Genomic DNA, 21,027 nt, shown 5'->3' with positions numbered 1-21,027 from the left:
CACAGAGGACACACACAGAGACACACACGGACACACACACGGGGACACACACGGGGACACACACAGAGACTCACACGGAAAGACACACGGGGACACACACAGAGACACACGGAGACACACACAGAGACTCACACAGAGACACACACGGGGACACACACGGGAACACACACGGGGACACGGACACACACACGGGGACACGGACACACACACGGGGACACACACAGGGACACACAGAGGACACACACGGAGACACACACGGACACACACGGACACACACACGGGGACACGGACACACACACGGGGACACACACAGGGACACACAGAGGACACACACGGAGACACACACGGAGACAAAGATCCCCCGTGTAGCCTGTAACAGACTGCAGGGGCAAGTGCTGTTAGCGAGCACCTATGAAGGCCGGCACGGCACACGAGGGGGTGGGTGGCCAGCACCACGCCCGGCCGCCTTTGTCTCCCCAGTGGCGATGTTTACCGCACACTGCGCCAGGTACTCGTTTGAGGCTGAGTCGACCTAGGGGAGGCTCATGACCGGTTCAGATAATCGTCACCGGGGTTGGCCGTGAGCAGGAATCGAACTCGGGTCGCCGGGTTCGCAGCGCAGCGCGCTGACCGCTGCACTCCCACTCCCCACACGTGCACACACACAGACACGTGTACACACACACACACACGTGTTCACACACATATACACACACACATATACACAGACACGTGCACACACACACGGAGACACGCCGAGACAGCACGTGGGGGGGGGGTGTCTATTTGCCGGTCTCACGCCGAGAGATAACCTCCATCACATTCCTGATCGCAGCACCCCCCCACCTCCTCACCTCCCCCCACCACCTCCCCCCCACCTCCCCCCCACCTCCTCCCTTCACCTCCCCCCCCCACCTCCTCCCGTCCCCCCACCTCCTCCCCCCCACCTCCCCCCCACCTCCTCCCCTCTCACCTCCTCCTCCACCTCCTCCCTTCACCTCCCCCCCCCACCTCCTCACCTCCCCCACCACCCCCCCCCCACCTCCCCCCCACCTCCTCCCCTCTCACCTCCTCTTCCACCTCCTCCCTTCACCTCCCCCCCCCCACCTCCTCCCCTCCCTCCACCTCATCTCCATCCTCCTCATCTCTGGGGGGTCGCGACACGGGTCGCGACAGCGGTGTTTACACGGCGCGACGTCTGCAGCGGGGGTCCTACCCCTGCCCTGCCCTTCCTGCTGCCCCTTGCGAGCTCTCCTGCCCTTCACTTCCCAGCGCCCCGAGCATTGCCCCATCCCTCGTCTCCTGCCCTGCCCCTTCCAATGTCTCCTCCTGCCCTGCCCCCTCTCTCACATCCTGCCCTGCCACTGCCCCCTCGCTCGACCCATCACCTGCCCTGTCTGCTGCCCGCTCTCCGTTCTCTGTATCAACCTTCTCGGCTGCCCCTTGCAGTGTCTCCTGCCCTGCCCCTGCCACTGCCCCCACACTCACGGCTTCCCCTGGAGCAGCGACTGCCCTTTCCTGCCCTCCTTCGTGACTGCCCCCGAGTCTCGACTGCCCTCCCTTGGGCCCTGCCCTTTCCGCTGCCCCGCGAGTCTCTGCCCCGTCTAACACCCCATCAACATCCCCATCACCATCATCAACATCATCACCATCCGCCAGATCTTCCGCACCATGCGGCGGCGGCGGTGGCTCCAGCACGGAGCTCCGCGCTGGGCCCGCTCCGCCCTGGGCCTCATCCACCACGTCCATCACGCCGAGGACATCGCCCAGCATGGAGGGCCCCAGGTCCACGTGGAACGACAACACCGAGTCCGTGTGCGGGAAGGCGGCGCGCCGGCGGGCGGAGGGAGATCCCAGGCCGCCGGGTCCATCCACCTCCTCCTCCTCCTCATCTCCATCCTCCTCATCTTCTTTTGGGGGTCCCCTCGCCTGACCCCCAGCAGCAGGGGTCACGCGCACCGGGGTCGCCGTGGCGCTCCGAGACCCCGAGCTGCCCAGAGTGAACCTGGGCCCCGTGAGCGCGGGCAGCGACAGCGCGTTCTTGATGATGGGCGACTGCCCGGCCGGAGGAATCTCACCCAGCTGCCCTCCCTGCTGCAGCTGCTGCTGCTGCTGCTGCTGCTGCTGCTGCCCGGAGTTGCTCCTCCGCACCCTACCCCATGGCAACAGCAGCAGCAGGTTGTGCGGGGACGGGCGGCGCGAGGCCGGCGGTGGTGTCGGTGGCGAGGAGGTGGTGGCGGTGGCGGCGGTGGCGGTGGCGGTGGTGCCACCGCTGAGGAACGCGGTGTCTCCGAACGCGGCCCCGCCACGGCCCACGTGCATGGTGTGCCTGAAGTCGCGCAGCGGCGCGCTGATCATCTCGGCGCGCAGCTCCCCGCGCGAGCCGTGACGCCGCGACGGGGACCCCGGGAGGAGCTGACGCAGCAGGGGCATCACTGGGGGGGGGGGGGGGGGGGGCAGAGGGGTCCACAAGGGGGGGGTGGTCAGGATCATCCCCCCCGTGTCACACTGCCCCCCCCCCGTCTCCCTGTCCCCCACTCCCCCATGTCTCACTGTCTCCCTGTCCCCCACCCACCCCCCCTGTCACACTGTCCCCCCACTCCCCTCCCGTGTCTCCCTGTCCCCCACTCCCCCCATGTCTCACTGTCTCCCTGTCCCCCCACTCCCCTCCCGTGTCTCCCTGTCCCCCACTCCCCCCATGTCTCACTGTCTCCCTGTCCCCCCACTCCCCTCCCGTGTCTCCCTGTCCCCCACTCCCCTCCCGTGTCTCCCTGTCCCCCACTCCCCCCATGTCTCACTGTCTCCCTGTCCCCCCACTCCCCTCCCGTGTCTCCCTGTCCCCCACTCCCCCCATGTCTCACTGTCTCCCTGTCCCCCCACTCCCCTCCCGTGTCTCCCTGTCCCTCCTCCCACTCTCCCACTCCCTCTCATCTCCCTTCTCATCCCTGCCTCGCGTCTTCTCTAATTCCCTCCTCAGCCGGGTCCATCAACACATCTCCCCCCCCTCTCTCTCTCATCTCCCACCCCCCCTTTCTCTCATCTCCCACCACACCTCCCCCCCTGTCTCTCTCATCTCCCACCCCCCCTCTCTCTTATCTCCCACCCCCCCCCTCTCTCATCTCCCACCCCCCCTCTCTCATCTCCCACCCCCCCCCTCTCTCTTATCTCCCACCCCCCCTGTCTCTCTCATCTCCCCCCCCCCCTGTCTCTCTCATCTCCCCCCCCCTGTCTCTCTCATCTCCCACCCCCCCCCCTCTCTCTTATCTCCCACCCCCCCCCCCCCCTCTCTCATCTCCCACCCCCCCTCTCTCATCTCCCACCCCCCCCTCTCTCTTATCTCCCACCCCCCCCCTCTCTCTCATCTCCCACCCCCCCCTCTCTCATCTCCCACCCCCCCTGTCTCTCTCATCTCACACCCCCTCTCTCTCATCTCCCCCCCCCCTCTCTCTCATCTCCCACACCACCCCCTGTCTCTCATCTCCCCCCCCCCCCTGTCTCTCTCATCTCCCACACCACCCCCTCTCTCTCATCTCCCCCCCCCCTGTCTCTCTCATCTCCCACACCACCCCCCTCTCTCTCATCTCCCCCCCCCTCTCTCTCATCTCCCACACCACCCCCTCTCTCTCATCTCCCCCCCCCCCCTCTCTCTCATCTCCCACACCACCCCCTCTCTCTCATCTCCCCCCCCCTGTCTCTCTCATCTCCCACACCACCCCCTCTCTCTCATCTCCCCCCCCCCTCTCTCTCATCTCCCACACCACCCCCTCTCTCTCATCTCCCCCCCCCTGTCTCTCTCATCTCCCACACCACCCCCTCTCTCTCATCTCCCCCCCCCCTGTCTCTCATCTCCCACACCACCCCCTCTCTCTCATCTCCCCCCCCCCTCTCTCTCATCTCCCACACCACCCCCCTCTCTCTCATCTCCCCCCCCCCCTCTCTCTCTCATCTCCCACACCACCCCCTCTCTCTCATCTCCCCCCCCCCTCTCTCTCATTTCCCACACCACCCCCTCTCTCTCATCTCCCCCCCCCTCTCTCTCTCATCTCCCACACCACCCCCTCTCTCTCATCCCCCCCCCCCCTCTCTCTCATCTCCCACACCACCCCCTCTCTCTCATCTCCCCCCCCCCCTCTCTCTCATCTCCCACACCACCCCCTCTCTCTCATCTCCCACACCACCCCCTCTCTCTCATCTCCCCCCCCTGTCTCTCTCATCTCCCACCCCCTCTCTCTCATCTCCCCCCCCCCCTCTCTCTCATCTCACACCCCCCCCCCTGTCTCTCTAATCTCCCACCCCACCCCGCCCCCTGTACCACGGCTCTCCATCTCTCATCCCTCACCGGCCACCATCCCCCCCCCCCCCCGTCTCCCGCTGTCTCCTCTCCCTGCTCACCCTCATCTCGCTCATCTCTCTCATCTCGCTCATCTCTCTCCGCGTTCTCTCTCATCTCTCATCTCTCTCATCTCTCATCTCACACCCCCGTCTCCCCCCCCTCGCCTCCCTCTCTCTCCTCCGTCTCCCCCCCCCCCCACCTCGTCTCCCACCATCACCCCCTGGTCTCACCCCCCCCCCCTCGTCTCCCACCCCACCCCCCACCTCGTATCCCACCATCACCCCCCACCTCGTCCCTCACCATCACCCCCCTTGTCTCCCCCCCCTCGCCTCCCACTCTCTCCTCCGTCTCCCACCATCAACCCCACCTCGTCTCCCCCCCTCCCACCTCGTCTCCCCCCCCCCCCACCTCGTCTCCCCCCCCCCACCTCGTCTCCCCCCCCCCCACCTCGTCTCCCCTCCCACCTCGTCTCCCCCCCCACCTCGTCTCCCACACGCACCATCATCTTCTCCGCCTCCTCGTCTGCCGCTCTCTCTCTCCGCTCCGCGCTGCCGCTCCTCGCCTCTCTCTCTCTCTCTGCTGGAGGCTCCGCGGGGCGAGAGAGAGGGACCGGCGTGACGTCACCAGGCCGTCTCATTGATTAGGGAACTCCCATCACCCCCCCTCCATCCATCACCCCCCCCCTCCATCCATCACCCCCCCCCCATCAGCCCCCCTCCATCACCCCCCCCCCATCACCCTGTACCAGCCCTCATCACCCCCCCATCACCCCCCCTCCATCACCCCCCATCACCCTGTACTAGCCCCCATCACCCCCCCCTCCCCATCACCCTGTACCACCCCCATCACCCCCCCCCCCCCATCACCCCCCCATCACCCCCCCATCACCCCCCCAATCACCCTGTACCACCCCCATCACCCCCCTATCACCCTGTACCACCCCCATCACCCCCCCATCACCCTGTACCACCCCCATCACCCCCCCATCACCCTGTACCACCCCCATCACCCCCCCCTATCACCACCCCATCACCCTGTACCACCCCCATCACCACCCCATCACCCTGTACCAGCCCCCATCACCCCCCCCCCATCACCACCCCATCACCCTGTACCACCCCCATCACCCCCCCCCATCACCCCCCCCCATCACCACCCCATCACCCCATCACCCTGTACCACCCCCATCACCCCCCCATCACCCCCCATCACCCCCCCATCACCCTGTACCACCCCCATCACCCCCCCCCATCACCACCCCATCACCCTGTACCAGCCCCCATCACCACCCCATCACCCCCCCCCATCACCCTGTACCAGCCCCCATCACCATCATCGCCAGACCACCCCTCATCACCCCTCTTATCGGCAGTCAACCCTCACCGGCCCCACGCGGAGTGAGATAGCGAGCCCGTGTGTGTTAGTAGGGGTGTGTGTGTGTGTTAGTAGGGGTGTGTGTGTGTGTGTGTTAGTAGGGGTGTGTGTCTGTGTGTGTGTGTTAGTAGGGGTGTCTGTGTGGCTGTGTGTGTGTCTGTGTGTGTGTCTGTGTGTTAGTAGGGGTGTGTGTGTGTCATTGTGTCTGTGTGTGTGAGTGAGCTGTGTGTCAGTAGGGGTGTGTGTGTCTGTGTGTGTGTCTGTGTGTGGGCTGTGTTAATAGGGTGTCTGTCTGTGTGTGTGTGACTGTGTGTGTGTGTGTCTGTGTGTGTGTCTGTATGTGTGTGTCTGTGTGTTAGTAGGGGTGTCTGTGTGTGTGTCTGTGTGTTCTTTGGGGTGTACGTGTGTGTGTGTCTGTGTGTGTATGTGTGTTAGTAGGGGTGTGTGTGTGTTAGTAGGGGTGTGTGTCTGTGTGTGTCTGTGTGTTAGTAGGGGTGTGTGTTAGTAGGGGTGTGTGTGTGTGTCTGTGTTTGTCTGTGTGTTAATAGGGGTGTCTGTGTGTGTGTCTGTGTGTGTGTGTCTGTGTTAGTAGGAGTGTCTGTGTGTGTGTCTGTCTGTGTGTGTCTGTGTGTGTGTGTCTGTATGTTAGTAGGGGTGTCTGTGTGTGTGTGTGTCTGTGTGTGTGTGTCTGTCTGTGTCTGTGTGTCAGTGTGTCTGTGTCTTAGGCTGGCCTGCCTATGATCCATCCTGGGTTTAACCAGGCTGGGTTGTGTGAGGAGCTCACAAATCTTTGAAATGTCTGGACAAAGTCCAATCGGTGAGCTCCTCCGGCAGGCAAGGCTGCGTTGGCTGGGTCATGCCCGCATGCCCAGCCACCGCATGCCTAAACAGCTTTTGTTCGGCCGGATCGAGGGGGCTAAACGGGCACGGCACGGGCTAGAGAAGAGATTGAGTGATGTGGTACAGGAGGACGTGGAGCTGAGTGGACTAGCCGATGACTGGTACCAGCGGTGTCAAGATCGGCCTCAGTGAAGTAGGACTCCGTAAACCCTGATTCCATCCTCATCCCGACCGCCAATCCTAACACCATCACTCACCACAACCTCAACAATAACCTCAGCCCGATCCCCACGTCCAGTGCCGGATTATCCTCGTAGCACAAGTAGCTGCATGTGTAGTAGCTGCATGTGTAGTAGCTACATAAGTAGTAGTTACATGTGTGTAGTCGCTACATGTGTAGTAGCTACTACATGTGTAGTAGCTACTACATGTGTAGTAGCTGCGCGTGTAGTAGCTACGCGTGTAGTAGCTACACGTGTAGTAGCTACGGGCCCCGCACTTTCAAGGGCCCCGCGCTAAATGCTTTCAAGCTATCGATTCCTGTTCAGTGATTCTGCACTTGCTCTATTACTATAGTACTATACCGCCTTCAACTTTTACGAACGACTCGGTGTTTAAGGTTAGCGATTTGTGCTATTATCTGGCTGTGTAGCAAATTAAAAAATACAATTACTTTACTATGCAAGTTAAAAATGTGTATTTTAATATTTGCGTGTTTTTTAATGTTAGAGCCCCTTTTAACATCATCTGCTGCCGGCCCGCACTCGATTCATCCAGCACTGTCCCCAACTCTAACCTAACCAAAGCCTAATCCCTAACCCCCAATCCTAACACCATCCCTCACACCCAACCTCAACCATATCACGAACAGAACCCCGACTTAGCCCGAGCCGTATCCCTCGGCTAACCCCAACTCCAACCCGTGCCCTAGTCCGAACCCCCAACCCTGACTCCAACCCCAATCTCCAAACACGTGGAGACACGAGCAGACGGGGACACGGAGAGACAGGGACACGTGGACACGGGATCACGTGGAGACGAGGAGACGGACATTTCGTCATAGCGGCATGTGGAGATTGTGGAGACACAGAGATGGGGACACGTGGAGACAATGGGGAGATTGGGACACGGGGAGACGAGGACACAGCGACACGACGGGGAAATGGGGACACGGGGACACGTGGAGGCAATGGGGAGATGGGGACACGATGGGTACACGGGGACACGAGACACGATGGGGAGATGTGGACACGTGGAGACAGGGAGACGGGGACACGATGGGGAGATGGGGACACGGGGACACGTGGAGACAATGGGGAGATGGGGACACGATGGGTACACGGGGACACGGGACACGATGGGAGATGGGGACACGTGGAGACAGGGAGACGTGGACACGAGACACGATGGAGAGATGGGGACACGATGGGTACACGTGGACACAGGGACACGATGGGGAGATGGGGACATGGGGACACGGAGCGACACGGGGACACGTGGAGACAGAGAGACGGGGACACGATGGGTACACGTGGATACAGGGACACGGCGGGGAGACGGGGACACGGAGCGACACGGGGACACGTGTTGGGACACGGAGGGACACAGGATGGGCAATGGGCGGCGTCTCCTTTCCTGCCATTGTTGCCTCGGAGTGACGGGGGGCGCGGGGGAGAGGGGACCCGAGAGGGGACACGTGGTGATGTAGTGATGGTGTAGTGATGGTGATGCTGTAGTGATGGTGGTGGTGGTGATGATGGTGTAGTGATGGTGATGTAGTGATGGTGGTGTGATGGTGGTGATGGTAGTGATGGTGTAGAGATGGTGATGCTGTAGTGATGGTGGTGGTGATGATGGTGTAGTGATGGTGATGTAGTGATGGTGGTGTGATGGTGGTGATGGTAGTGATGGTGTAGTGATGGTGATGCTGTAGTGATGGTGATGGTGGTAGTGATGGTGGTGGTGTAGTGATGGTGATGCTGTAGTGATGGTGATGGTGGTAGTGATGGTGGTGGTGTAGTGATGGTGGTGGTGATGGTGGTGATGGTGTAGTGATGGTGATGCTGTAGTGATGGTGATGTAGTGATGGTGTAGTGAAGGTAATGGTAGTGATGGTAGTGATGGTGGTGGTGATGGTGTAGTGATTGTGTAGTGATGGTGGTGGTGATTGTGTAGTGATGGTGTAGTGATGGTGATGATGGTGATGGTGGTGATGATGGTGATGGTGTAGCGATGGTGAAGTGATAGTGGTGATGGTGATGATGGTGGTAGTGATGGTGATGGTGGTGATGATGGTGATGGTGTAGTGATGGTGATGGTAAAGTGATGGTGATGGTGGTGATGATGGTGATGGTGGTAGTGATGGTGATGTAGTGATGATGTAGTGATAGTGATGATGGTGATGGTGAAGTGATGGTGTAGTGATGGTGGTAGTGATGGTGATGATGGTAGTGATGGTGATGGTGTAGTGATGGTGGTGGTGATGATGGTGGTGATGGTGGTGGTGGTGATGGTGTAGTGATGGTGGTGATGGTAGTGGTGGTGATGGTGTAGTGATGGTGATGATGGTAGTGAAGGTGATGGTGTAGTGATGGTGACGGTGGTAGTGATGGTGATGGTGTAGTGGTGGTGATGGTGTAGTGATGGTGGTGGTGGTGATGGTGTAATGATGGTGACGGTGGTAGTGATGGTGATGATGGTGATGGTGTAATGATGGTGACGGTGGTAGTGATGGTGATGTAGTGATAGTGGTGCCGCTATAATAAGCAGGGTAATACACGGGTCAGATTATCTGTAATCCGTGTCGAAAATCCATCCCGACTCTAATCCTGCCAGATGCTCACACCGACAGACCCAACCTGACACCAGCACCATCATCAGCATCAGCAGCATCAGCAGCAGCATCATCAGCATCAGCATCATCAGCATCAGCAGCATCAGCAGTAGCACCATCATCACCAGCAGCACCATCATCAGCAGTAGCATCAGCATCATCAGCATCATCATCATCAGCAGCAACAGCGACATCAGCGGCATCATCAGCATCAGCAACAGCATCAGCACCATCAGCAGCAGCATCAGCAGCAGCATCAGCGCCATCAGCATCAACCCAGACAGGTACCAAACTCTTTAGCAGTCAGAGCAAAAACAATTATCGCCGGTGTATGATGATGATGATGATCATGGAAGTTGGGGCCATTGGATGGTGGCACAGCAACGGATTTTCGAATCTATCTGTGCGGAGACCCCACCACCACCACGACCGCGAGTGTTGTTGTCATTTCGCGTGGAACCGGGACCCATCCTGGAGCGCCACCGTGGATGAGATGTTAACTACCTCGCCGGGTACGCAGGAGGTCCTTGGTTCGACCCTGACGTCTGCTGCTGCTGCTGTCTATTTGGAGTCTGCGTCTCTCTCTTTCATCATCACGATGGCTAAGAGATGATGACTACCTCGCCTGGTATACAGAAAGTCGTGAGCTGCTGCTGTATATTTGGAGTCTGCGTGTCTCTCTCATCATCATCACGGTGGCTAGGAGATGTTAACTACCTCGCCTGGTGTGCAGGAGGTCGTGGGTTCGATCCCGACTCTGACGCCTGCTGCTGTATATTTGGAGTTTGCGTCTCTCATCATCATCACTGTGGCTAGGAGATGTTAACTACTTCGCCTGTTCTACAGAAAGTCGTGAGCTCGATCGCGACCCTGACGCTGCCTGCTGTATATTTGGAGTTTGCGTGTCTCTCTCATCATCATCACGGTAGCTAGGAGATGTTAACTCCCTCGCCTGGTCTACAGGAGGTCGTGGGCTGCTGCTGCTGTATATTTGGAGTCTGCGTGTCTCTCTCTCTCATCATCATCACGGTGGCTAGGAGATGTTAACTACCTCGCCTGGTATACAGGAGGTCGTGGGTTCGATCCCGACCCTGACGCATGCTGCTGTATATTTGGAGTCTGCGTGTCTCTCCCCACGATCGCGTGGATTGTTCTCCGGGGTCCCCCCCCCCCCTCCGCATTGAGGCTCAACGAGCACGCGTTCAGAGTATCTGGCTAATGCTGCACATTTGCACGTGGTGATGATGATGGGGTGGTGATGATGATGATAAGAAGCCACTTGGTAGAGGGATTCATTCGCGTTAGGTAGGGGTCGGTTCTGAAAAGAGAAAACAAGAAAGAGAGAGAGACACGTCTGCTCATTGGGGCCTTACCTGTTAAGATTTAAACATTCAATAAAATAAGGACGAGAAGGAGAGATATATTTTGCCAATAACATCACACGCGCGGGCAGCAGGTCGCCGGCGTCTGTTCGGCCGAGCGCGACTCTCATTGCTGATGCTGCTGATGCTGCTGCTGATGCTGCTGCTGCTGCTGTTGTTACTCCTGCTGTTGTTACTCCTGCTGATGCTGCTGCTGATGCTGCTGCTGCTTCTGCTACTGCTGCTGCTGTTGTTACTCCTGCTGTTGTTACTCCTGCTGATGCTGCTGCTGATGCTGCTGATGCTACTGCTGCTGCTGATGTTGTTACTCCTGCTGTTGTTGCTCCTGCTGATGCTGCTGATGCTGCTGCTGCTGATGCTGCTGATGGTGCTGCTGCTGATGCTGCTGCTGGACTCCCCACAGAAGGCCCTGTGAGCGGCTGATGGGATGGGTCAAAACAAAAGATAAAGAGGTTTTTGTTCTGGGTTAGATCGCGTAAATATATAAATGTTGTGTCGTTAAACCCGCCACCACCCGACACGGCCAATTAGTGAGGGTTGTCACGTAAACAGAACGTGGCAGCACTAGTGTGTAGTGTATAGTGTAGTGTGTAGTGTAAAGTGTAGTGTATAGTGTAGTGTATAGTGTAGTATACTAGTACAGCACTGGAGTATAGTGTAGTGTATAGTGTAGTACTAGTGTAATATACTAGTACAGTACTGTACTAGTGTATAGTGTAGTATGTAGTGTATAGTGTAGTATACTAGTACAGCTCTAGTGTATAGTGTAGTGTATAGTGTAGTATACTAGTACAGTACTGTACTAGTGTATAGTGTAGTGTATAGTGTAGTATACTAGTACAGCACTGGAGGATAGTGTAGTGTATATTGTAGTGTATAGTGTAGTGTATAGTGTAGTATACTAGTACAGCACTGGAGGATAGTGTAGTGTATAGTGTAGTGTATAGTGTAGTATACTAGTACAGCACTGGAGTATAGTGTAGTGTATAGTGTAGTGTATAGTGTAGTGTATGGTGTAGTATACTAGTACAGCACTGGAGTATAGTGTAGTGTATAGTGTAGTATACTAGTGTAATGTGAGGCTACACCTGGATGATGATGATGATGATTGGCTCTGCCGGCCTCAGCCCACAACCAATGGGGAGTCGAGTTAGGGGCGTGGCCCTGGAGCCGTATAGTAGCTTCTGGAAAGTTCCAGGGATGTGGCTGAGGATTGGTTGCAGGGCATCACGTGGGCCAGTGATTGAAAGGGGCGGAGACAGACAGCACGTGGTCAGAGCGTGGAGGAGCGAGGGTGGAAGCCACGTGGCTGGTGACGTGGTCCGGAGCCTGCCACGTGGCAGGCCGTGGCAATCTCCATCTCTCCCTCTCACGCTGTCTGCCAACAGCGCGAAGGAGCTATGGAATAGAGGAACTGATGTAGTGAGAGCTGTGGACGAAACTTAATAAAGAATTCTGAATTCCCGACGTTGTCTCAACAGGGTTAATTACACTAGTATACTACACTATACACTACACTAGTGCTGTACTAGTATACTACACTATACACTAGTGCTGTACTAGTATACTACACTATACACTACACTAGTGCTGTACTAGTATACTACACTATACACTACACTATACACTAGTGCTGTACTAGTATACTACACTACACACTACACTATACACTACACTACACTATACACTAGTGCTGTACTAGTATACTACACTATACACTACACTTTACACTACACTACACTATACACTACACTTTACACTAGTGCTGTACTAGTATAATACACTACACACTACACTTTACACTACACTACACTATACACTAGTGCTGTACTAGTATACTACACTATACACTACACTATACACTAGTGCTGTACTAGTATACTACACTATACACTACACTACACACTAGTGCTGTACTAGTATAATACACTACACACTACACTTTACACTACACTACACTATACACTACACTATACACTAGTGCTGTACTAGTATAATACACTATACACTACACTACTATACACTACTACACTACACACTAGTGCTGTACTAGTATAATACACTACACACTACACTATACACTACACTACACACTACACTATACACTATACACTAGTGCTGTACTAGTATACTACACTATACACTACACTATACACTAGTGCTGTACTAGTATACTACACTATACACTACACTACACACTAGTGCTGTACTAGTATAATACACTACACACTACACTTTACACTACACTACACTATACACTACACTATACACTAGTGCTGTACTAGTATAATACACTATACACTACACTACTATACACTATACACTACACACTAGTGCTGTACTAGTGACGAATTGGACACGTTCTGTTTACGTGACAACCCTCACTAGTTGGCCGTGTCGGGTGGTAGCGGGTTTAACGACACAACATTTATATATTTACGCGATCTAACCCAGAACAAAAAAACCCTCTATTATTGATGATATTGGTCGCGAAAGCCTCCTACGTCTTAAACTAAAGATACGTGGATTAAAAATACGGAGATGTGTGTCGGAGGCACTGGGGGTTCTCAGGGGGTTCATATTCCCTCGCTACCCGTAACCCGGCCGGGTACGGCTACCCGTTTGCGACCCTGGTGCGGCCGGGTACGGGTAGGCCGTGAGTCACTGGTGAGTAACCGTTTGTCACTCATTTCCCAACGTCTTGTCTCTTCTCACAATTCAAGTTCCTAGAATCAGCCCACCCGCGCCTGCAACATGGCTTCATCCCAGAGGTCGAAATCAGGTACCCGATACCCGTACCCTACCCGTACCCGGCCGGGTACGGGTAGGGTACGGGTATCGGGTACGAGTACCCGTTTGCGACCCTGGTGCGGCCGGGTACGGGTACGGGTAAGGAATCAAAACCTGTTTGCGACCTCTGATCCAGGGTCCGAACGTTTCCAAATGTAGCGGGACCCTCCTGTACGCGGGTCTGGTGATAATGGTGGTGATGGTGTTAGCGATGACTGTTCAGTGGACGATGATGCTGCTGATGATGATTGTGTCAATGATGATGATGGTGGTGTTGGCCATTACTTAAACGGACGATGATGATGATGTGGATGGTGTGAACGGTGATGATGATGCTGCTGATGATGATGCTGATGATGGTGCTAGCGATGATGATGATGCTGATGATGATGGTGCTAGCTATACATGTTCGGAGGACAACGATGATGATGATGCCGCTGATGATGATGGCGCTCACAATTATGATGCTGATGGTGTTAGCAATGATGATGATGGTGTTCGCGATGACTGTTGGGAGGAAGACCATCACCTGATGACGATTGCGTTAAGAGGACTCCGACTCCGCTTGATGCTGCTGATGATGCTGCTGATGATTTTGCTGATGATGCTGCTGATGATGCTGCTGATGCTGCTGCTGCTGATGATGCTGCTGGTGATGCTGCTGGTGATGCTGCTGCTGATGCTGCTGGTGATGCTGCTGGTGATGCTGCTGATGCTGCTGCTGCTGATGATGCTGCTGGTGATGCTGCTGGTGATGCTGCTGCTGATGCTGCTGGTGATGCTGCTGGTGATGCTGCTGATGATGCTGCTGCTGATGATGCTGCTGCTGGTGATGCTGCTGGTGATGCTGCTGCTGATGCTGCTGGTGATGCTGCTGGTGATGCTGCTGATGATGCTGCTGCTGATGATGCTGCTGCTGGTGATGCTGCTGGTGATGCTGCTGATGATGCTGCTGCTGATGATGCTGCTGCTGGTGATGCTGCTGGTGATGCTGCTGGTGATGCTGCTGCTGATGCTGCTGATGATGTTGCTGATGATGCTGCTGATGATGTTGCTGATGCTGCTGCTGATGATGCTGCTGCTGATGCCGCTGGTGATGCTGCTGCTGATGATGCTGATGCTGCTGATGATGCTGCTGATGATGCTGGACTCTGACATTGCGGACAGAGCGGTGACCCGAACTCTCCCCCGTCCGGTGACCCGAACCACGCAGCAGCAGCGGCGGCAGCAGCGTCGTCGGCGAGGTCAATCCCAAAGGTCAAGGGATTTTGGGGGAGGGGCGGCCGTGGGGGGGACGGAGCGGGGGAGCTGTGGGGGTCAAAGTTGACCCGCGATGAACCTGGCGACCGCCAACACGTCCGGGGCCCTGATGGCCCCCACCAAAGTGAGTGGGGGGCCCGCCACGCCGCGGCGGGGCCCCCCCAAGTTCAAGCAGCGCCAGACGCGGCAGTTCAAGAGCAAGCCCCCCAAGAAGGGCATTCAAGGGTGGGTGGGCACGCACACACCGAGATACACACACACACAGATACATACACACAGAGACACATACACACAGATACATACACACAGAGATCCACACACACACAGATACATACACACAGAGACACATACACACAGATACACCCCGAGATCCACACACACACAGATACATACACACAGAGACACATACACACAGATACACACCGAGATCCACACACACACAGATACATACACACAGAGACACATACACACACAGATACATTCAAGGTTGGGTGGGCACGCACACACCAAGATACACACACACACACAGATACACACCGAGATACACACACACAGACACATACACACACAGATACATACAAGGTTGGGTGGGCACGCACACACCAAGATACACACACACACACACACCGAGATACACACACACAGATACATACACACAGAGATACATACACAGATTCATACAGAGAGACACACACAGATACATACATAGATAGACACACAGATATATACAGAAATACACACACAGAGATACATACACACCGAGATACACACACACAGGTACACACCGAGATACACATGATGTTGATGATGATGTTGATGATGATGTTGATGATGATGAAGTTGATGATGATGATGTTGATGATGATGATGTTGATGATGAAGTTGATGATGATGATGTTGATGATGATGTTGATGATGATAAGCCAACTTCGTTAAGCCATCATTTTTGATGGCCAGGTCGCTTCTGAAAAACATCTTACACGGCTCAGTGGGGCCTGACCTGGCGAAATAAAAACTCAAAACTCGTTATTAGTTTAGTTTTAGAAACACGCGTCTCCAGCGGTGGCTCTTCACATCTTCTGCATCCTCGCAGCCCATTGGTTCTCAATCCTTCAAACAAAAGTGAAATGTTCATAAGTACGTAGGGTTTGATGCAAGGCTGTAGCCATGGAGTCAACATCGGGGGGGATCAAATCTTCCAGGGTGTCTGGGGGTCCCAACCCAGAAAAATAAATACATTTGAAAACTCATTTCCTGCCTAAAAGATAAAAAATTTCACTAACACAGGGGATGGATTTATTTATTTATTTTTTACAATAATGTCTAACAGTGTATTGTATTACATGGCTCTGTTGTTACTTTTTTTACCTTTTCTTGTTTCATTGTATGTCATGGCAGAGATTAGAGATTAATAAAGTACAACCATAACCACAATCATATAAACATAAACAGAAATGTATGCTTTTTCTTGCTGTGGATTTCACACATGATGATGATTGCTTGTGTTGCAGTCGAAACGTCGTGAGAATTTTTATTGTTTTATATTTAGATAATTTTATTTTTACCCTTCTACATGACTTTACTGAAAGAACCAAGAATATAAATCTACGCATTTATTTTTATGAAGACAAGTCCAGATATTGTGGCCAAGGTTTAGCAAATTGTTGCTTTTAATTATAATTACGGCATTGGTTTGATGGCACGTGAGTTGTACCCACGTGCCGTGCTTAATTAGTGTTTTCGCTGATCGACCCTTCTAAACTAAAATAAAATAGTGCCACGACTCGCAGCCCCTGGGGTGATGCACCCGATTCAAGAGCCGAATGGCTCACAGGGCTATACCTAATAAATGAACTTGAACTTGAACAAAATTTCGATTTAAAGCTTTCGTGACTGCAGGGATTCATCTTCTTGGTTCTTTCGGTAAAGTCACGTAGAAGGGAAGTAATAAAATAATAATAAAAAAACATAATAAAATATTATTCAGTCTCTGTCTTCTCGACAGACCTGTTCTCCACCTGAGGACGGCTGCTTGCGTTGTGGCCGAAACGTCGTGAGAATTTTTTAAATTGTGTTTTATTTTTAATATTTTATTATTTCCACTCTACGTGACTTTACCGAAAGAACCACGAAGATGAATCCCTGCAGTCACGAAAGCTTTAAATCGAAATTTAAAGGAGTATGGTTTTAGTTTGGCCAGAGGGCTGCCCCGCTCACTGCCCGCTCCCTTGTGCCTCTCCGCAGGTTCGGGGACGACATCCCCGGCATGGAGGGCCTGGGCACTGGTGAGTAGCCACTCGCTCACTGCGCTCACCGCGGGGTGAGGGTGAGCGTTGAGCGGTGAGGGGTGCTGGGTGAGCGTAGTCATGCGACCCTAAACTGTGGGCCATGCAGTGAAGCCACTGAGACACAGAGAGATACCTAGATGATACACAGCAGCAGCGTTCTGCTGGGTCTGGGTGGTGAGATTCTAGGATGGTGACATCATCAGCAGCAGCAGCAGCGTTCTGCTGGGTCTGGGTGGTGAGATTCTAGGATGGTGACATCATCAGCAGCAGCAGCAGCGTTCTGCTGGGTCTGGGTGGTGAGATTCTAGGATGGTGACATCATCAGCAGCAGCAGCAGCGTTCTGCTGGGTCTGGGTGGTGAGATTCTAGGATGGTGACATCAGCAGTAGCAGCAGCGTTCTGCTGGGTCTGAGTGGTGAGATTCTAGGATGGTGACATCATCAGCAGCAGCAGCAGCGTTCTGCTGGGTCTGGGTGGTGAGATTCAAGGATGGTGACATCAGCAGCAGCAGCAGCGTTCTGCTGGGTCTGGGTGGTGAGATTCTAGGATGGTGACATCAGCAGCAGCAGCAGCGTTCTGCTGGGTCTGGGTGGTGAGATTCTAGGATGGTGACATCAGCAGCAGCAGCAGCGTTCTGCTGGGTCTGGGTGGTGAGATTCTAGGATGGTGACATCAGCAGCAGCAGCAGCGTTCTGCTGGGTCTGAGTGGTGAGATTCTAGGATGGTGACATCAGCAGCAGTAGCAGCGTTCTGCTGGGTCTGGGTGGTGAGATTCTAGGATGGTGACATCAGCAGCAGCGTTCTGCTGGGTCTGAGTGGTGAGATTCTAGGATGGTGACATCAGCAGCAGCAGCGTTCTGCTGGGTCTGGGTGGTGAGATTCTAGGATGGTGACATCAGCAGCAGCAGCAGCGTTCTGCTGGGTCTGGGTGGTGAGATTCTAGGATGGTGACATCAGCAGCAGCAGCGTTCTGCTGGGTCTGGGTGGTGAGATTCTAGGATGGTGACATCAGCAGCAGCAGCAGCGTTCTGCTGGGTCTGGGTGGTGAGATTCTAGGATGGTGACATCAGCAGCAGCGTTCTGCTGGGTCTGAGTGGTGAGATTCTAGGATGGTGACATCAGCAGCAGCAGCGTTCTGCTGGGTCTGGGTGGTGAGATTCTAGGATGGTGACATCAGCAGCAGCAGCGTTCTGCTGGGTCTGGGTGGTGAGATTCTAGGATGGTGACATCAGCAGCAGCAGCAGCAGCGTTCTGCTGGGTCTGGGTGGTGAGATTCTAGGATGGTGACATCAGCAGCAGCAGCAGCGTTCTGCTGGGTCTGGGTGGTGAGATTCTAGGATGGTGACATCAGCAGCAGCAGCAGCGTTCTGCTGGGTCTGAGTGGTGAGATTCTAGGATGGTGACATCAGCAGCAGCAGCAGCAGCGTTCTGCTGAGTCTGAGTGGTGAGATTCTAGGATGGTGACATCAGCAGCAGCGTTCTGCTGGGTCTGGGTGGTGAGATTCTAGGATGGTGACATCAGCAGCAGCGTTCTGCTGGGTCTGAGTGGTGAGATTCTAGGATGGTGACATCAGCAGCAGCGTTCTGCTGGGTCTGGGTGGTGAGATTCTAGGATGGTGACATCATCAGCAGCAGCGTTCTGCTGGGTCTGGGTGGTGAGATTCTAGGATGGTGACATCAGCAGCAGCGTTCTGCTGGGTCTGAGTGGTGAGATTCTAGGATGGTGACATCAGCAGCAGCAGCGTTCTGCTGGGTCTGGGTGGTGAGATTCTAGGATGGTGACATCAGCAGCAGCGTTCTGCTGGGTCCGAGTGGTGAGATTCTAGGATGGTGACATCAGCAGCAGCGTTCTGCTGGGTCCGAGTGGTGAGATTCTAGGATGGTGACATCAGCAGCAGCAGCAGCGTTCTGCTGGGTCTGAGTGGTGAGATTCTAGGATGGTGACATCAGCAGCAGCGTTCTGCTGGGTCCGAGTGGTGAGATTCTAGGATGGTGACATCAGCAGCAGCAATCTTCAGTGGGGAGGGGTGGACACTTTTGCCGATAAGACATCATCAATCTAGATTTGAAGCTTTCGTAACTGCAGGAATCCATACTCTTTGGTTCTTTAGGTAAAGTCACGTATGTAGACAAATAAAATAATATTACATATATTATTGTATTTCTACCTACGTGACTTTACCGAAAGAACCAAAGAGTAAAGACATCATCAGTGTGTGAGTGAGGGCCGCCACCACCACACACTTGAAACCATTTGTTGGGTTTGACAGCAACACGATGACGACGACGATGACGACAATGATGATGACGACGATGATGACGACGATGACGACGATGATGACGACGATGACAATGATGATGACGATGATGATGACGATGATGACGACGATGATGACGACGACGATGATGACGACGATGACGACGACGATGATGACGATGATAACGACGATGATGACGACGACAATGACGATGATGACGACGACGATGACGACGATGATGACAATGACGACGATAATGACGATGGTCACGATGACGACGATGACGACGACTATGATGACGATGGCGACGATGATGACGACGACGACGACGACGATGACGACGACGACGAGGGGGGGACCGCACGAAAGGCCACCGGTGGCCCCCTGGTGGCCCTGCGATGGATGCCGCCGGTGTACGAGCGGCGATGTGACCCGGCACGTGCCGGACGGGAGACCCGCGACGATGTTGATGAACTTCCCGTCAACCTCACGTCACCCTCCTGTCACCCTCCTGTCACCCTCCTGTCACCCTCCCGTCACCCTCCTGTCACCCTCCTGTCACCCTCCCGTCACCCTCCTGTCACCCTCCTGTCACCCTCCTGTCGCGCCGTCCGTCAGCCAGCCGTGCTTCATCGGCGGTGCGATGCGGCCCCACGCGCACCGCCGATGCTGTCCCAGACACAGCTGCAGCAGCAGACACGGCAGCAGCAGCAGACACAGCAGCAGCAGACACAGCAGCAGCAGCAGACACAGCAGCAGCAGACACAGCAGCAGCAGCAGACACAGCAGCAGACACAGCAGCAGCAGCAGACACAGCAGCAGCAGACACAGCAGCAGACACAGCAGCAGCAGCAGACACAGCAGCAGCAGCAGACACAGCAGCAGCAGACACAGCAGCAGCAGCCACAGCAGCAGCAGCAGCAGACACAGCAGCAGACACAGGAGCAGACAACAGCAGCAGCAGCAGCAGACACAGCAGCAGCAGCAGACAACAGCAGCAGCAGCAGACACAGCAGCAGACACAGCAGCAGCAGCAGACACAGCAGCCGTAGCCACAGCAGCAGCAGACACAGCAGCCGTAGACACAGCAGCGGCTGATGTCTCTCCTCTGCCTGGCGTGCAGACATCACCGTCATCTGCCCGTGGGAGGCGTTCAACCACCTGGAGTTGCACGAGCTGGCGCAGTACGGAATCATCTGACGGCGCCATCAGATGATGGCGCCGTCAAGATGATGACGGCGCCGTCAAGATGGAGCGACCGCCACCACCCCACCGGTCCCGGCCACCACCGCCACCGGCAGGCAGTGGCGGCCGGAGAGTAGCGCGCCAAGTCCCATCATCTCCATCATCACCAACACCATCATCTCCATCATCACCACCAACACCATCATCTCCATCACCACCACCATCACCATCATCTCCATCATCACCACCAGCATCTCCATCATCACCACCAACACCATCTCCATCATCACCATCATCATCTCCACCACCATCATCATCTCCACCACCATCATCATCACCATCTCCACCATCTTCATCTCCACCACCATCCTCATCTCCACCACCATCCTCATCTCCACCACCATCATCACCACCACCACCATCACCACCACCACCATCATCATCTCCACCACCATCATCAATCATCTCCACCATCACCACCAGC

The 21,027-nt window shown here is 55.0% G+C and overlaps 2 protein-coding genes across 3 annotated transcripts; one reads left to right on the top strand and one right to left on the bottom strand.

Moving 5' to 3' along the window:
- Positions 1–1,121: 1,121 nt before the first annotated feature.
- On the bottom strand, positions 1,122–4,960 carry LOC133358705 (cdc42 effector protein 4-like). Of its 2 annotated transcripts, none has more exons than XM_061577140.1 (2): positions 4,833–4,960; positions 1,122–2,435 (listed from the first exon to the last, which is right to left on the bottom strand). In XM_061577140.1, the coding sequence occupies exon 2, from the start codon at positions 2,431–2,433 to the stop codon at positions 1,213–1,215; it is 1,221 nt and encodes a 406-aa protein (XP_061433124.1). In that variant the 5' UTR covers positions 2,434–2,435; positions 4,833–4,960; the 3' UTR covers positions 1,122–1,212. The 2 variants fall into 2 exon arrangements, with proteins under 2 accessions (XP_061433124.1, XP_061433123.1); XM_061577139.1 differs by lacking the exon at positions 4,833–4,960 and adding an exon at positions 4,393–4,461.
- Positions 4,961–14,868: 9,908 nt separating this feature from the next.
- On the top strand, positions 14,869–20,708 carry LOC133358750 (retinal rod rhodopsin-sensitive cGMP 3',5'-cyclic phosphodiesterase subunit gamma-like). The gene is made up of 3 exons (XM_061577195.1): positions 14,869–15,037; positions 17,057–17,097; positions 20,482–20,708. The coding sequence occupies exons 1-3, from the start codon at positions 14,886–14,888 to the stop codon at positions 20,556–20,558; spliced, it is 270 nt and encodes an 89-aa protein (XP_061433179.1). The 5' UTR covers positions 14,869–14,885; the 3' UTR covers positions 20,559–20,708.
- Positions 20,709–21,027: the final 319 nt, after the last annotated feature.

Source organism: Lethenteron reissneri, chromosome 63, assembly GCF_015708825.2.
Source record: "Lethenteron reissneri isolate LAM-NWPU_2019-01 chromosome 63, ASM1570882v1, whole genome shotgun sequence".
In the NCBI taxonomy this organism is placed as follows: Eukaryota; Metazoa; Chordata; class Hyperoartia; order Petromyzontiformes; family Petromyzontidae; genus Lethenteron; species Lethenteron reissneri.
The sequence above is the reverse complement of the archived record's forward strand: the minus strand, read 5'-3'. Positions and strand labels throughout refer to the sequence as shown.

Coding starts and splice junctions, on each gene's coding strand:
- LOC133358750 (XM_061577195.1), top strand. CDS start 14,886: ATGAACCTGGCGACCGCCAACACGTCCGGGGCCCTGATGGCCCCCACC. Junction 15,038..17,056: donor CCCAAGAAGGGCATTCAAGG/GTGGGTGGGCAC, acceptor GCCTCTCCGCAG/GTTCGGGGACGACATCCCCG. Junction 17,098..20,481: donor CATGGAGGGCCTGGGCACTG/GTGAGTAGCCAC, acceptor CCTGGCGTGCAG/ACATCACCGTCATCTGCCCG.
- LOC133358705 (XM_061577139.1), bottom strand. CDS start 4,447: ATGAGAGAGAACGCGGAGAGAGATGAGCGAGATGAGAGAGATGAGCGA. Junction 2,436..4,392: donor GAGAGATGAGCGAGATGAGG/GTGAGCAGGGAG, acceptor CCCCCCCCCCAG/TGATGCCCCTGCTGCGTCAG.